This window comes from Metopolophium dirhodum, chromosome 3 (genome assembly GCF_019925205.1).
Source record: "Metopolophium dirhodum isolate CAU chromosome 3, ASM1992520v1, whole genome shotgun sequence".
NCBI lineage: Eukaryota > Metazoa > Arthropoda > Insecta > Hemiptera > Aphididae > Metopolophium > Metopolophium dirhodum.
In genome coordinates this window covers 30,610,632-30,629,004 of record NC_083562.1, presented here as the reverse complement: position 1 = coordinate 30,629,004, position 18,373 = coordinate 30,610,632, and the positions used below count along the sequence as shown (strand labels likewise).

The following is an 18,373-nucleotide window of genomic DNA, read 5'->3' as shown; positions in this document are numbered from 1 at the left end:
TGGTCCAACCTGTTTATTACCTATATTAAGATTTATCTTAAACCGTGATTAGTACTTTATTCATTATTGTATTGTTAACATTTGATAAAAAATATATCTCTTTACAATTTAGACTAGGCGTTTTCGATTTCATTTGATTAGAGAGGTCACACAACATTTTTTTTTGGTAAAAAATAATTTACCGGTAAAAAAAAAATTGGTAAAATTTACGGTAAATTTTTTTACCGGTAAAAAATTACCTGGTAAATTTACTCCACTCACATCTCTACCTTCTGTCATTAGTTAGATCCATCGTGGAGTGGATGTAATCGATAATCGTTGTCAAACAATGTCCAAATTATACACTTTGACCGTAAAATATATAATAATAATATAATGTATACAGATTAATCGGTAGGACAAAATAAAATGCAATATGTAATATTGTAATTTATTTATAAGCCAAGACGAAAAGGCTAAAATATAACACATCGTAATAAGTAATAACCATAAAACGTAGTTCACGATAGTAAATATATAAATTACTTACTATCAAATTTTCGATTATTAAATTTGTTTCCCAGATATTTTTTAAATTCATCTTCATTTTCTGTGATATTACATTTACCCGAACATGTAAAGTACCGCATAATTCATGAAATAGAAATATTTTTTATAGGATATTATTTAGATGTTGATACAGTTACTTCATATCAAGTGACACATTTAATTAATAAAATTATCTTATATATCCGTGGTGACAATGTCACGCCCCTTAGATAACAGCTAATTTCCCACAAATTTTCAAAATGGTAAAAAAAGACAATAAATTACAATAAAAGTTGCTCAATGTGGCAAAAATACAAAAAAGATATTAATAAATAAAAAAGATATCAGACAAGGAGTGGTGTGATTGGGGGGAGGAGGTACGTGATGGCCAGTGAGTGCAGATGATGTTGGTAGTATATATGGCCACTATATTGTATAATATGGCGAGTGCGCGATGTCGTGCGCTTAATGGTTCTGCAATATACTGCTGCATGTGCTGAAAATGAGGCCACATCTGCAAGGTTGTCTGCGGAACGTACATGTCGCCACTCAGCTTCTGGAACTAATGACTGTATTTTACTCGGTTTGAGTTAAAGTGGTCAATTTGCTGGCGTCACTTTGAATCCACTGAAATGTGACTGTGGAGTCTGTCCACATTGTTACTGCATCGACTTGCAGTTGAAGTGACTCCATCAATGTGTGCATCAACTGTGCTAGTAATGTAACGCCACACAATTCCAGCCTCGGTATTAATATTGTAAATTATGTTTCTGCGGGCACACTGGACATTGGGTCGACGTATTAGCCTGACCATCAGCCGCCACATACGCTGTAGTTCTAACAAACGGTTTTGTCTTACCAGAATTATTTACATTATTAGATTTATATTGTAACATATGTAATGCCTGTAATCAATTCTCGATGAATTGCTTAAGTTGTGTCCTGGTATTCCTGCGTAAGAAGCAGACCCAACTTCCCAAGATTTTCTGACTTCTGTAGGCAAACGTGTCGTAACAATACCATTGGTAATAGCGTCCCACTTATCTACTGGTTGATGCTATACTGGTAGTGTTCTCAGATGTTTGTTCGTGCCATCGAGCAATGACTTCAGTCCCACGGTAGTTTCCGTTTGGTGTACGGTTTGTGTTAATAACTGTTGAATATGACTCTGGACAATAAGACGCGGATTTCATGCTTCTAAGTAGTTGTCGACAATTTACGCCATTGACTCAATGATTTAGGATGCTGGCCCTTTTAAGCTTGACTTGAGGTAGACTAGACTTGTTGAATGAACAATTTATCTGAATTGGTCTTTGTATGGATACCAATCATCAAAATCCCCTTCAAAGGTTGGTATGTTAATCAGTGGCAGTCTAATCGATTGATTTATGTGTTCATCGATTGTTCAGCGCTTGTCGCAGCTGTTCGCTCGTGTAACCGACCGATTAGCTTACTCTTTGCTTTTATGTAGTAGTCACTAACCGTTTCTAAATCTTCAATGAGTTTGTCAGTCTCCTTATCTATTATTGCAATCATTAACTAATATTTCACACATTTTTTTGATCCGGGTTTAAAAACCCCTGGTTCGAGACAAAACCGCCACGAAGCGCGTTAGCGTCGAGTCGTAGTTGCTATAAAACCCACTATAGAGGACTTTGTTTGCGCAACTCCCAACGCTATCAATTATATATAAGGAATCTAGATATAAATTTATGATTGTGGACAATGTGTTACCAGTACTATCTATTGATATTATGTTTCTAATTTATTGATTATTATCACTCAAAAATTACTTACGCGTTTTCATGGCATAACAGTAGTTTATAAACCCATTTGTATCTATAAAAATAATATATTATAAGACGTTTAATTTATCCTTGAGTTTAATACTGATTTATATGTATAAATCTTAAATATAATTCTATACTAATTGGTATGTTAGATACGAGTATTTTATAATAATTTGATCTATTTTATCCAGATAACATAAAAAATATGTATGCAACATCTGATCTGACAACATGTAATTTTAACAAAATATGTAAACCAAATTTGTTGGTAGGTATCATAAACTAATAACTACTTACACAAAAACCCAGCTTCAGATAATGAATCTATTAGTTATATACCAACATTATAAATATAATATTAGAAAACGTAATATGTATTCAGATAAATTATTTATGAAAGATTCAACCAGATAAATAATAATCATAAGACAATTAATATTAATGTGTTTTTAGAAAATATGCTTAAAAAAAAAGAAGTGATTTATAAATGGACTTAAATACACTTTGAAAATATTGTTTAAGCAATATCAATAAGGTGTGCCAAGTTATGTTGTATTAGTGAATTGTAAAGTGTATTATTTACTAATTAGTAATTACTAATATACTGACTACTCTTACCACAGCAATCTAAAAAAATATATATATATAATTATATGATGAGTTGGTAGGTATATTAATGACATGCATTTAAAAACATACTAAACTACTAATAAATAAAACGATGAACATTATGCCTACGTAAGACGTTACACAAACGTTTGATTAACTTACAGACAATATTATGTTCATAAACTAATTTCTACTATATTTTTATTTTATCATGTGTTAAGTGTATAAGTTATAGTCTATTCTTTAAGTTCACGATGTGTACCAACAGTCTCTTACAATATGGTGGTTGGCATAGGATGGCTAAATTATCTTTAAAATCTAGATATTTAACAAATTTTGTACAAGGAACGGGTGACCAAATAACAATACTAAGAAATTAAGTCCAGGTAGAAAAAATAACCACACAATAATTTATTACAAAGCATAGATTTTGAACAATAATAATAATCACGATAATTATCACTGTTTTTGTGATATCCATGGACTAAGATCGAATGGAATAGAAACGAATCAGTGGGCGGGTGATGGAGCCTTGCCGCTTAGGCGATGGGTAGGCTTGTGTAGGGGAGATGGGATAAATGCGAATTTAGCGCTATCTATATTCATCATATAAACTAGATAGCGCTAGATGTACACTTGTTCCATCACACCCCACACAAGTCTACCCAAACCTTAGGTGACCCAGTGTTTAGGCTTTTGTTTCAACGATATTCAAACAAGTCAACTCAGAACAAGATTATTGTGAAATAAAGCAGTCTCAATTAACGAGATACTGACGACAATTGTAGTAAGGTGACTCAGAAAAACATTATACTTCAAACTATGTAAGTACATATTTTTTTCTAAATATAAGTTTTAAAAAAAAATTTCAAAACAGAATAATAATAATTAATACGTCATAATGATATAAAAAAAACAGAATATATTATAATTTTGTGGTAACGTTATTAAACATCTAGGTATGTGAAAAAAATTGTTCATCCCTGATGAAAGAAAGGTCAAGCTTGATGAAAAAGAGGTCAACTCTGATAAAAGAATGGTCAACTCAGATGAAAAAAGGTCAGAAATTAGTGTTCTCCATGGACCTTAATATACTACATAGTGTACGATGTATGGTATTCTAATTATTTCTTATATAAAAACTTCGTGACTTAACATCCTTTCATTGAAATCAATGTTTCAATTATTTTAAAATATTATCGCTAAACAATTAAGTTCATAGTCATCTTTCAACAATTGAAATATTTTTTTAAAAATATTATGTTAAAATGGATAATGTATTATATTTAATTAATATTATAATATAATCTATGAACTTACTAAAAAAATCTAAAAAAAAAATTGTTAAATTTAACTTAGTATATACATTGTCTATGTCCACGTATTAACATTTGGTCATTGATTATTATTTTAAAAAGATCATTATTATATTTTATCATTAAAGTATTAGAACATACCCGCATGTATTGTCACCGTCTTACACACGTACGACATAGACAAAACGCGTTTACGTAATCTGAGTAAAACTTATTCAATTTTGACTCTAGAGTAAAAATACCTTTTATAAAATTGAACTGTGACAATATTTCTGATGGCAAGTCTTTTTTCCATTATACCCAATTTAACGTTCATTATATCGTTTAGAAATATAACATATTTCAACATTTTTAAATTACCTTTAACTTTTCCAAATTTAAATTTAAAAATAAAACTCAACGACTTGCCCTCAGAAATATTGTCATAATTCAATTTTTTAATAGGTATTTTTACTCTAGAAGAAAAATTGAGCGGGTTTATTCGGACTGCGTAAACGCGTTTTGTCTATGTCGTACGTGTGTAAGACGGAGACAACATATGCGAGTGTGACGTCCTCTTGAGATTTTTAAAATTTTATAAATAAGTCAATTCTAAATATTTCCATTCCTTGTAACCTAAATTTTTAACAAAACCTAAGTAGTTGATTTAGGAAAAAAAATATTTTGAATATAAAAAAAAATACCTATTTTTGGTTAAATATATCTTAAGTAAAACAGTGATAACAAAAATCAAAAAACGTACTCAAATTAATACTTTAATATAATTTACCATTCACTTATCTTTGTTGTGTGTTTTATCCTTTCGAGTTCATTGCACTTATTGGTTGTGAGTCGATTCACTTCCCTAGTCATCAATTTTTCCTTTTTTTGGGAATCCTCAACAAATTGTCCAACTACTTCCACAGTGAGTTTTTATTTACTTTTTTTTATCTCTTATCGCGCTTGACAAAACACCTGTTTTTCTTCTCACACGCTCGTTACATTCTCCGGTGACTTAAACTATAAGACTATAAACTAAATATACTGCGCCATTAGCAAAAAAAAATTAGATAATATCTGATAAACAAAAATAAGTATTCGAGAAAAGAAATGAAATATAATTTTTTTTATTCAAAGACTTAATTTGATAAGAAAATAATAATTTTTAATTAGGCATAGATCTTAACATCTTATCAGATATTATTATATAATATATATAGATAAGATATATTCAATGTTCAGGGGGGGGGGGGGTGGAAGGCGCAGTCCATTTAGTTAATAGGTCTATGACTTAAACGCTCGTCCACTACGTTTTCCATCAAGTACAGCCTCCCGCATACTGCTTCTCAAAATACATTTCTATCTTTCCAGTTGCATTTACGTCATTCAAGGTGCGCAATCGCAGTACTCCGACAATATGGGTCGTTTGAACTATGATTTATGCTCGAATCCAATGGTACATGAGCAAACATCAATATCTTGTCAAAAGTGTAACAATATGTTCCACACAAACTGCGTTTTCACTTCATTGCAAAGCTTGGAAGCAGCTTCCAATAACCTTTCATGGACTTGTAATAGTTGTGCCAATGAAAATAAGCTTCCTGAAAAACCACGGGGCTGACACGTTTAGTCGACCGGAGTGATCGACGACGCGTCATGTAGTCTCCACGGATGAGAAAACTGGCGGCTTATACCGGGACGCTAAACACGACGTAACCCGCAGAGAGAAGCAGGGAGAAAAGATATACCTCAGTCATACCGAATTAGCGTTAAAAATTAATTTTTGTTTCTTCTGGGACGTCGTCAGAAAAAACAAATCACAAAATAGTATACCTAATACTGTTCACTTAAATGGCTCCTGCGGTACCGGCCCAGATATGGATTTCAGGCAAAATGATTTTCTAAGCAACTGCAGTTTCAGCATCGTAGATATCGAAGCGGGTCTAGACAAGTTAAAGGGCGTCAAATCGATTGGACCTGAGGGCTATCTGGCATTTACTTATACAACATCTGCTATTAACTTTCGTTTATGGCTACTCTTCCAACGCTCACTCAATTAAGGAGTTTTCCCTTCGATATGGAAAACGAGTTGTGTCACTCATATTTACAAATCAAGTGATAAATGTGACGTGAAGAAATATAGACCTATCTTAATACTTTCCCATCTAGCAAAACTGTTTGAATATTTTGTTCTCAAAAGTATCCAGCCATCTGCTAATTCCATACTGATGGATGAATAATATGGCTTCAGACCAGGCTGCTCCGCTACGATGAACTCAATTGTTCTCAATAATTATATCCTTAAAGCCTTTGAAAACCACTCCCAAGTAGATACTGGTTTATTCAATGCCTTTAACCATGTAGACCTTTTACAAGTTCTTTACAAATCAGGCTTTGGAGATCCCCTCTTGACATGGATCATGTCATATTTAGCAGATAAAACATAGTGGATAAAGACTAATAGTCAAAAATCAGTGGCTAAACTGTAGAACCATCTGGTGGCCATTTAACACCACTATTCTTCGCCTTATTTTTAAATAAATTGAAACAAATGCTGCCCAACTGCCACTTCCTTGTTTTCCGACAACCTAAAACTGTTCCAGAAAATTACTTCCATAAATGATTATCTTTTACTGCAGTCTACTTTGGACAATGTACTTTTCTACTTAAATTCACTGGGACTAAGCCTCAATGTAGAGAATTGTCAAACTATGTCGTTCACTAGATGTCGATCTGTTGTTCATTTCCAATACAAGATCTATAATATTCTACTCTAGTTTCGGCGAAGAGTGTGGAATACGTGGGTATTATTTACACTCCTATACACTTGACTTTCACCCCCCACATCGAATCATCATCTTGTAGGGCTCTCAAAGTCCTAGGATTTGTTAAGCGAATAACATCTGAATTAAAGCTTGAGCATTCTATAAAATCACTTTATTGCTTCTTAATTCGATCTATTGTTGAATATGGATCCGTGTTATGGTACTTTCACACCAACTAGAGCTCTTATCATTCGTGCCCTACATCCTAAAGATTGGTCATGCTCTTTATGACTATTTCTTTGTCTTAGGCGTACTCAACCTCACTTTACTGGCTGATAAAAGAGCAGCTGCAAATCTATCATTTCAGCATAAACTCTTGGATGGTTCAATAGATGCCCCCATTCTCCTTTCTAGTATTAACTTTAGAGTGCTACAGCGTTCCCTTCGTTTCCATGCATCTTTATCAGTGCCATATTGTCCAAAAAACTACGGCCGAAACAACCTTATTCACCGTATAATGCGCATGGTTAATGAACAACCTACCTTTTTACCATAACCACCTTGTTCTATTATTTTATTGTTATCTTTCTATTAAATATACAATATATAATATGTAATATTTAATTGGCTTTGGCCGAAATATTTTTAAATAAATAAATAAAAATAAATAAATATGCTAATGAAAAAAAAATAATAATAATGATAATATAGGCTATCATATTTTTAATATAATATTAATCGTATGTTTCTTACTTAAGTGGCCTCGCTACGAATATTATTTAAGGGTGACAACATTTAGACAATTTCTAATCTTGTCATAGCCGCCCGGGATGTATGTGTTAGTTGTAAATGATTATTAGTATGAGTGAAATTAAATGTAGGTATCGACGGAAACCTCTCTCGTACACGTCCTATGCACATGTCAATAACTCGATAACCATATAAATTTCATTACACGAATTTTACAAAAACATACATTTGTTTTAACAAAATTAAAATTAGTTAACGTTGTCTGATTTTGATTCTGAAAAAATATTTGAATTCAGCAGAAAAATGTCTGTAGATCGTACAAAACATTTTCCGTTTTTAATATTAATTTTAATTTTAATTATGGTTCAAAAAAGTTCATATTTTCAAGTTTTCAATTATAGTTTACAATAATACATAATTTAGTTTTTACAAAGTGCTTCGTAGGATCTATAGACAATTTTCTGGTGAGTTCAAATTTTTTTTCAGAATCAAAATCGGACAACGTTAACTAACTTTAATTTTTGTCAATACTTTAGGTATTTTTAGCTAAAATTGACGGCAGTAGTGAGGCCCCTTAATATCAATTTCACATTTTAATTAAAATTTACAATTATATTTGGTTGTTACCTCTATCATTCGTGGTCATGTAAATGACATCTGGGAGTGTACCTAATAAATATCACAGTACAAATTATTAAATCTTTTAAATCGTAGTTATTGTTCAGATTACACAGAACAACTATATATTTTGGATTATAAAAGAAGAATATGATAATTTTCTGAATGGGTAAAATGATAAACTTTAGTGTTTATATATCTACATTATATTTTATCAATTATCTAAAGAGTATACGGCTATCGTTTAAGATTTAAGAGGACGTCGCACCCGCATGTGTTGTTTCCGTCTTACACACGTACGGCATAACACATTTTCGTTCGCTATAGTTGCAATAGGGTGTGGTTAGAGTGAATTGACCTACCATCAAACTTTTATATAACAACATTATCTGTGTTCTCTCGTCGGGTTTTTACGATATTTTAATTTTAAAGTGAGTTATGAATAGGTAAAACATTAGATAATATTTTAAAATGCTCATAATTCACTTAAAAATTAAAATACCGTAAAAAACCAACGAGAGAACACAGATAATGTTGTTACCTAAAAGTTTTATGATAGGTCAATTGACTTTAATATCAAAACTAACGGCATACTATTGACATTCGCGAACGACAATTTGGTTTGTCGTCCGTGTGTAAGACTAAGATAACCACATCGGGTGCGACGTCCTCTTTCTTTTTTTGAAATTTTAGGTTAAAATTTGGATGAAATTAGATGTTTGAACAAAGAATAAAAATTTTATTTTATTTTATTTTTTTGATCATAATTACAACTATGCAGAAAGGGTCATTAGTTATTTTAATTATTTTATATTGTACCTATTTTAAAAATATTTCTTGAAACATTTAAAGTACCTATATTATTATACTGTATAGTGTTACACACGCAATGACATTTTTAAATGAAATTTTTTTTTGTGAAAATTTATTTAATCTAGTGTAGTCGTGTAGTACTAATGTCTAATTATATGAAAATAAACTACTTTATCATAAAATGAACTTATTATAATATGGCCAGAGAAATTTGATCCATGATCGTAGTCTCAAATTGTGATAAAAATCGTTTTTCATATACAATGATTTAATATCATTGAATTCAAATATAACACAACCATTACAGTGCCTCTTCTAGACATAGAGACACTTATGTACAATAAAGCGTTATTGTCCACTGGTTAATATAATATTTATAGTCGTATGTTTGTTACATAATATCAATTTCATATTTTCTTAAGAGGATGTCAGCGCACCATTTCATTTCTCTCTCTGACGGACGCACAAATGTATGTTTATCTGAACTAAACCTGTGTTGTTACTAAAAGCGCCGAAAAAAACAATCAAAAAAATTAGGGAAAACGGCAATTTTTACGCAAAATTGGGTTCCAACAAAATCAATTTTGGTTTTTGGTGTAACTCAAAGACAAATGAACGTATACATAACAATAAAACATTTTCACTGGGTGTTTATAATAGCATTACACGATATACACGATAAAATATTCTGCTTATACGGGTATTTTCAGTTTCCAATTTTTTAAATTTTTTTTCCAATGAATGTCAATAAAATGTTGTGCTATGACTTAAAAAGCTTGACGATTTATACAAGGCTTCTAATATATTATTACAATGATGTTAAAAAATATTAAAAATTTTAGTCACAATTTTTTTTTATAAGCATTTAAGTTCAAATCTTGATAATATATGAAAAATCACAAAAATGAGCAAATTATTTTGAGTTAGAAATTGATTCTAAATCTAAGACTTGAAGGTTCAATACAAGATTCCTCATAACTAGTCATAATTTTGTCTACCTTAACCAAAAAAAAAAAAAAAATGTCTAGAAGAAAATTAAATTAAATTATTTACGAGTGTTTGAAGTTGATATTTTTACACAATTAGATATTCACTCGATTTTTCAAGTAGCGATTTTCTTATTTTGTTGTAATTCAAAAACGAATAACTGTAGACACTTGAAATTTATATCATATCTATATTTTTATCAATTCCTATACTTGATAAAAATTGTTTAGTCTTTTTTTCTATAAATGTCAATACATTTTTTTTTAATACAAGGCTCCTTATATATTGGTACAATAGTAGTTGAAAAATATTAAAAATACTAAGTCACAATTTTTTTATAATCATTGAAAGTTCGATTTTTGACAACATTTATCAAATTTTAAATTTTAAAATGATTTTGTAGTTGAAAATTTATAAAATGTTCAACTTTTATAGCTAAGGATTGAACATTTAAAACAAGGTTCCATGTAAGTAGGTTATTTTGTAACCAACAAATCTCAAAAAAATAAAACTGCGGTGTTTTTTTTTTTTGTTCAAATTTGGACGAAATTACATATAACCAAGAATAACAATTTTAGTTATTTTGTTGTAATTTTATAATATTAATTAAACTTACCAGCTACCATATAATTATAGTAAGTACCTAACATTAATAAGCATAATATAAAATATCCACACTGATAATCCGTCCTCGCTCAGAATTGTTTTTCGTATACAATGATATTATATCATTGAATTCAAATGTAATACCATCCATTATACAGTGACCCAATTGTAAATGTAACTTACTGTACAGCAGAGCAACATCCACTTGCCCACCTTTTTTAAGTATAATACTTTACACGCTCATAACTTACATACAAATTAAAATATCATAAAAGATAAAACGTAGGGAAACAGGTATATTATTAAATTAAAACTTAATAATAGGTGAATATTCTTTCAAATATTAAAAATTATAACACTTGGAGACTTGGTGCTGCTTAACGTTAAATCGCAATGTTGCTGGTTGGTCTGAGAGAGAAAACAAATAGTGCGATGACATCCTCTTAATTTAAATATAAAATAATTGTTAATTGTTTCTTACCATAATCAATGAGTGTACTGATTTTTTTCGGGCCTGTAATAAACATCACCGACAACATTATACATTATTAAAACTTAATACAAAATCTTATGTTTCTTACTTAATATAAATTTCTTATTTATAAATATAAATTAATATAAATTTCTTATTTTAATTTAAATATAAAATTATTGTAATATTGTTTCCTACCATTATCCTTGAGTGAACTTGTTTTGTATGCGCCTGTAATAAACATCAACGACAACATTATTAAAACTTAACACAAAATCTTATGTTTCTTACTTAATATACATTTCTTATTTCAATTTAAATATAAAATTATTGTTAATTGTTCCCTACCATTATCCTCGAGTGTACCTACTTTGTTTATTTGTGTCTATAATAAACATCAACGACAACATTATTAAAACTTAACACGAAATCTTATGTTTCTTACTTAATATACATTTCTTAATTTAATTTAAATATAAAATTATTGTTAATTGTTTCCTACCATTATCCTCAAGTGTACCTACTTTGCTTAATTCTGCCTATAATAAACATCAACGACAACATTATTAAAACTGAACACAAAATCTTATGTTTCTTACTTAATATAAATTTTTTATTTTAATTTAAATATAAATTTATTGTTAATTGTTTCCTACCAAAATCCTTGAGTGAACTTGATTTATAGGTGCCTATAATAAACATCACCGTCAACATTATTAAAACTTAATCAAAATCTTATTTTTCTTACTTAATATAATTAATGTCTTATTTTAATTTAAATATGAAATTATTGTAAATTGTTTCCTATCACAATGATTGTCCTTGGGTGTGCTTATTTTATTTTGGACCAAAATGAACATCACCGTCAACACTCAGCATTATTAAAATTGAAGAAGACATTTTATGTTTCTTACTTAATATCAGGGCATGAAACCACTTAAGAAAAACTTGGACAAAAATCAGTCAGGACCCGGAAAATTGTTCGTAAGTGGTAATCGGTTTTAAGGTTTTTAGAATTAGCGATAGGTAGTTGATTACCAGTTACCAAATTGATTTTTAAAAAGTGGTTCCCGATTATTGGTTTGGAAGTGGTTTTAATTCTTTAAGATTACCTATTTGTAACAACAAACAACCTCAGAAACGGATTTTTCCATTTAAGTTTTTCGGAACATTTAATTTTTACTTAAAATTTACACAAAACAAATATCCACTTTATAAAATGATTAAGGGCAAACTAAATTAAATAATCTTTAATCTTTAATCATGCTCATAATCTTGTAAGTAAAATTATAAATCAAAAATATAGAATTTCCAAAAAGCAAAGAAAAATATATATAAAATAACGTTCATTTTGTTGATATTTTAGATTCTGAGCGAAGCGATGAATGTATTGATTTTACAATGATGTGTGTTTTTTTTTGTTTTTTTTTGTGTCTGCCATCACATTTTAGGACAGTAAAAATGCTTGGATTTTCTTCAACAGTAACTTTAACGATAGGAAAGTGAATCTAGTTGGTACTTTGGGGGTTCAAAAGCGACGTGAAAAACAAAAGAAAAATAAAGGAAAAATGGGAATTTTTACGCAAAGTCTGTTTTCGAGAAAATCGATTTTGGTTTTTGGTGCGACTCTAAAACAAATGACCGTAGGGACATGCAATTTTGACTGAATGTTTATAATCCCATTTCCTATACACCATAACATTTTCCAAATATTTTGACTTATTTTGAGCTGTTTACGGACATCTTCAGTTCTCAATTTTTTTCTATAAATATCAATAAAATGTTATTTGTCGGGTAGAAAAGCGTGGAAATTTTATGCAAGGCTCCTGATATATTGTTACAATCGCAGTTGAAAAATATTTAAAATACATAGGCACATTTTTTTTATAAGCATTTAAAGTTCAAATGTTGACAAAATTTATAAAATTTAAAGTTTAATAATTATTTTGTAGTTAAAAATGTATAAAATGTTCAACTTTTATAGCTAAGGTACTTTATTCACAATAATATCATCAAATATACTTGGTAATATCATAGGCAGACTGACCGTTTTCGCTCAGAATCGTTTTTCTTACACAATGATATTATATCATTGAATTCAAATTTAACACCATCCATTACGGTGTTGGTGCAGATGCGTACGTCTCACTTGCGTACACGGTGATTTTCTTCTCAGTTGCGTACACAATTATCGAAGGTCAAACTACGAACGAATTATAGTCGCATTTCCGTACACAGATTAAAATGTTGGCATTCCCTAATCCCTATGTATACTTTTTCCGCCTAAATATGTTATAAGATATTTATTATCTTATCGAAATATCGAATCAAAGATTAACACCCACCGTTTTACTTGATACGACTTGATCTACGAGCGTACGATTAATACGTTTATATGTCAGTGTGTGAACAGTTTTAACATACAAACAACAGTGTTGCTGCTCACGGCAATTTTTTTCTTTGTTTATTTTAATTTATTATTAATATTTAAATGGAAATTATTGAAACAACAAAAAAGAAGCCAGCTTTAATTGATGGTAGCGGGTTTCAATACCGACAACATCGCAAAAATAAATATGGAACCATTAGCTGGTTGTGTATAAACGAAAAAAAAAACTGCAGAGGAACGTTAAAGTCACGAGGCGACAATGTGCTTCCCGTCACCGATCACGAGTGCATTCCCGATGTGGCAAAGACTGAAGTTGCAAAATCATTATCTACAGCTCGTAAGAGGTAAAACATATAAAATAAGAAAATATTTTATTATCATTCAAAAAGTTACATATATTCATTATACACATGTTTAAAATAATTTGATACATTTTTATAATTTTATACGTGTACCAAATTTTTACAGATTGCGTGAAGAAGATACGCCAGTTCGTTCTATTTACAACGACGCTGTACGACCTTTAATGGACGCTGGATACGAGTTTGTCGCAGAAGTTCCTACGTTTGACGAAGTGAAAACTGGGTTTTATCGTGCCCGAAAACAATTTAAATGGTCTGTTCGCGATCCACAAACCGTAGAAGAACTTGAAATACCAGCTGACCTAGTAGTAGCTTTGAAAGACGGGACTTCATTCATTGTTCTGGATGCAACTATCGACCTGACAAGCAGAATTATAATTTTCGCGTCTGCATCAGGTAAAAGTGCATTGAAAGAGTATTCCGAATTTTTTATAGATGGAACTTTTAAGACTTCTAGTAAGCAATTTACACAATTGTACACGTTTCACATAGATGCAAGCTCTAGTTTTTACGAACGCAATGCTTTCCCCATCGTTTTTGCTCTTTTGTCCGATAAAAAGCAACAAACGTACCATCGCCTTTTTGAGGAAATGAAAAATATTGGATGGAATCCACAGTCCGTACACCTCGACTTCGAGATAGCTACAATAAACGCCTTAACAACTATTTTTCCTAAAATAAAATTACGTAGATGCCATTTCCACTTCACGCAATGTTTGTGGCGAAAAATTCAGGATGTTGGCTTAGCATCTGTATATAAACAAAATGAAGATATTCGAATGCATGTTAGGAAGATGGCTTACCTTCCTATTGATAAAATTGACGACGCTTGGCTTATAATTCAAAGTAATGCACCTGATGACGTGAAGCTATCTGAATTTAACGACTATTTTGTTGAAAACTGGCTCGACTCCGCCACTATTTCTAAGGAAATGTGGAATTGTTACAATGAAAATCACCGAACCAACAACATCGTCGAAGGATGGAACCATAAATTTAAAACACTGGTGGGAAGATCGCACCCGTGTATTTGGGTTTTAATTGAAAAACTAAAGACAGCAGCAGCAGAAAGTGACCATCGACTTTTACGCACTGAATTAAATTTAGAAGGGACTAAACGTAACAAAAAATATATAAAATTGGACGAGAGAATCAAACGTATTATTCAAAACTTTTTAGAAAATAACGATTTAGACAATTGCCTCAAAAAATTGTCGATAATCGTCAAATTAGATTAAATTGATAGTCCAGTCCTAAGCCTGACCAAGTGTGAAGGGAAATGAGTGTGTACGCGCAAATACAATTAATGTCATTCTGGGTAATTACATTGTACGCAAGTGAGAACATTTGTAACTAAAAATAGACTGTACGCAAATGAGACGTACGCATCTGCACCGGAACCATCCATTACAGTGACCCACTTGTAACCTACTGTACAGCAGAGCGACATCCACTTACCCACCTTTTTGGTTTTGTTAAATTGACTGATTTTGTAAGACAAGGTTACCGCAACACGTTACCTCTTAATTGAATTCGGCGGTTACCGGTAATTTATTGTTAATCGCTTCTTAAAATTAAAACTTGCAAGCCGGGAAGCGGTCACTAAACCCAAAATTGGTCATCGTAACTGGTTTCCGTTAAAAACTGGATACCGGTTTCAAGCCCTGCTTAATATCAACTTAATATTTTAATTTAAATATAAAATTATTGTTAGATGTTACCTGTACTAACGTACAATGTACGATGTTTAAGTATGGTGTTTATTTATTAACAACATAGTATATGCATTAGGTACTGATAGGTACTATTAAAACGTTATAGGTACTAATTTAAGGTTTGTTAATCCATATGAACAAACAAGGAAACAAATTACACATATATTTTTTTTGTGGTGTCGACGACACTTGGCATTACTTCGACAAAATGACATATATATTGTATGTATTTGATTCTACAATCAATGATATCAATAAAAAAAACACGTTTGGCCTAATTTTTATTATTTATTCACGTGGTGTTAATTTTTGTAATAAAGTATAATTGACAATACGCCCATACCAAAGTTGTTAATAATGTCTATAGTCAAATTGTTCAGATCTTCTGGGTAAATTGACCAAAAATCAAAAACCATTCGATCGACATAACAATCAACTTGACAGGACAATCGATTGACTGTAATTTAATATTATATAGACAAGTAGTCATTTAATAAAATTTTTAATTACTTAATACATATTCTTATTTTAAAAATCTACCCATACCTAATGAATATTGCCAACGTTAAAAATATTGAAAACATTTACAGTCATGGGGCACCTGTTAGACGTGAAACATTAAAATTGATTTTTTTTTTTTAAAGAAATGATTAAGAAGTGAAATAAATAAATAAATGGAGTAAAAGTAAAATATATATTTATAATTGTTAGTTGTTACCTTTTTCTCTGGGTTCACTTTGGTCTATAATATATATCATTATTGAAAATATCAAAACTTTATAAGAAATCATAGTCATTGTTCAGAATACTATACACAGCACAAGCATTCATTTAACATTACCAGAGTAGAATATGACTAATTTCTGAATAAGTACGATGTTAAGGTTTGGTGTTTATTTATCAACAACTTATTGTATACATTAGTACGATATAGATATACCTACTATATTATAAATTATAATAAATCAATGTATAGGTTTTAAAAACCCATTTGAACAAATAAGGTGGTACACAATATACGTATTTATGTATTTAGCATTTGTTTCTACATTCAAAGATATCAATAAACCCGCTTGGCCTTATTTTTTTGGCCTTATCAGTTATCACGTTATCATGGACGTTCTCAAGAGAGGGGGGGACCGCCCTAGGGACACTTTACGAATACAATATAATATGTACTTACATATAACTATAATAATTTATTGGATACAAATTTAGTTTAGCACCCACGCTAATTTTTAAATTTTTTTTCAGAAACCCATGGATTACAACGAGTTAATAAGAACGATGTTGCAAAAACTGTTTGAAAATTATGAATTTTTTTTCACGCGATCTATATTATGTTATTATATTTATTATTTTAATGAACGCGACAGACGGCAATAAAAGCGCCATAACAATTGGCCGCCGACCAGTGACGACCGTGCGAACCGTTATCTGGAAATTCCCGAGGGTCCTCAGAGGATAGCACCGCAGTCCGCAGCCACCGTCGTATGGATACATCAACGCGGCACTATCCAAACGACCATTAAAGTTTTGCACCACACGAGGTAGTTCGGCCTGAGCCAACGTGTAAACTTATTGTGTTAGATTTTTAGACGAGTGAATATAATATGTGAGTTTTAATACGTATAATAAAAGTGCAGGGGATCGCGGTACAGATTTTTTTCGCCCTGGGAAATATGAATACATAAGCGGTCCAGTGAAACCTTTATTTATTTTTGAAAACAAATAACACTTTTTTCAGTACCCGCCTACCAACATAAATACCAAAAATATTAGAATATTGCACAATTTCTATTTGTCCTTGAATTATAAATTATAAAGTAACAAAATATGATACAGAAGCTAGGTAAAAATAGCTGTAACCTATCACTTATAAATTATCATTCATTTAAAATAACTTTTATAATTTCATAGTTAAAAACAGCATTTCGCAATGCAATCCGCAATGCAATGTGTCTAACACAGCAGTTATAAACTTTTTATGTCAACGTACCACCTACACGGTTTGAAAATGTTCATGTAGGTACCACTTGCAGGGTACTTGAACAAATAACATTCTTTTATGTGTAACAAAAATGTATACGTTGTTTTTCATGTGTATGTGATTTTATTTTATTATGAACTACAAAATTATGACAATTGACGATATACAAGCATTTAATGCACAAAAAGAAAATTAAATATGTAAAATTATTATTAATGTCAAATAAACAAAATAGTAGTTTATATAAATATTGATTCAATCCATTTTTTTTATAAAGAGAAATCACGTACCACCTATGAGATTTTTAGAACCAAAGGTAGAGAAACGCTGGTTCAACAAGTAAATTAATGTTATGCTTATTTCAAAGAGTTAATTTTTAAAATATTTGACGTTTACTATAATAGCAAGCCCCCGTGAAAGTTCATTCTCACTTTTAAATGTTTGAACATTTCGTCAGAATCTATATGGTGGATTTTAGATTCTGAGCGGACCTATGTATTAGTTTTAAGCTGATGTTTTTTTTTATATTTTCGTACATTATCTGTAATCGAAATATTGCTTCAATTTTCAACCTAAATTTCTTTTCTGGTTGGAAAGTAAATATAATTGGTGCATTTTAGAGGTAATTTTCAAAATATATTGTCTCTTTTAGAGCTATTTATAGCCATGATACTTTTTTCGAAT

The 18,373-nt window shown here is 30.6% G+C and overlaps 1 protein-coding gene across 1 annotated transcript; it reads left to right on the top strand.

The window, feature by feature from the left end:
- Positions 1 to 13,724: 13,724 nt before the first annotated feature.
- Positions 13,725 to 15,222, top strand: LOC132940627 (uncharacterized). Its single transcript, XM_061008344.1, has 2 exons — positions 13,725 to 13,966; positions 14,091 to 15,222. The coding sequence occupies exons 1-2, from the start codon at positions 13,725 to 13,727 to the stop codon at positions 15,220 to 15,222; spliced, it is 1,374 nt and encodes a 457-aa protein (XP_060864327.1).
- The last annotated feature ends 3,151 nt before the right edge of the window (positions 15,223 to 18,373 follow it).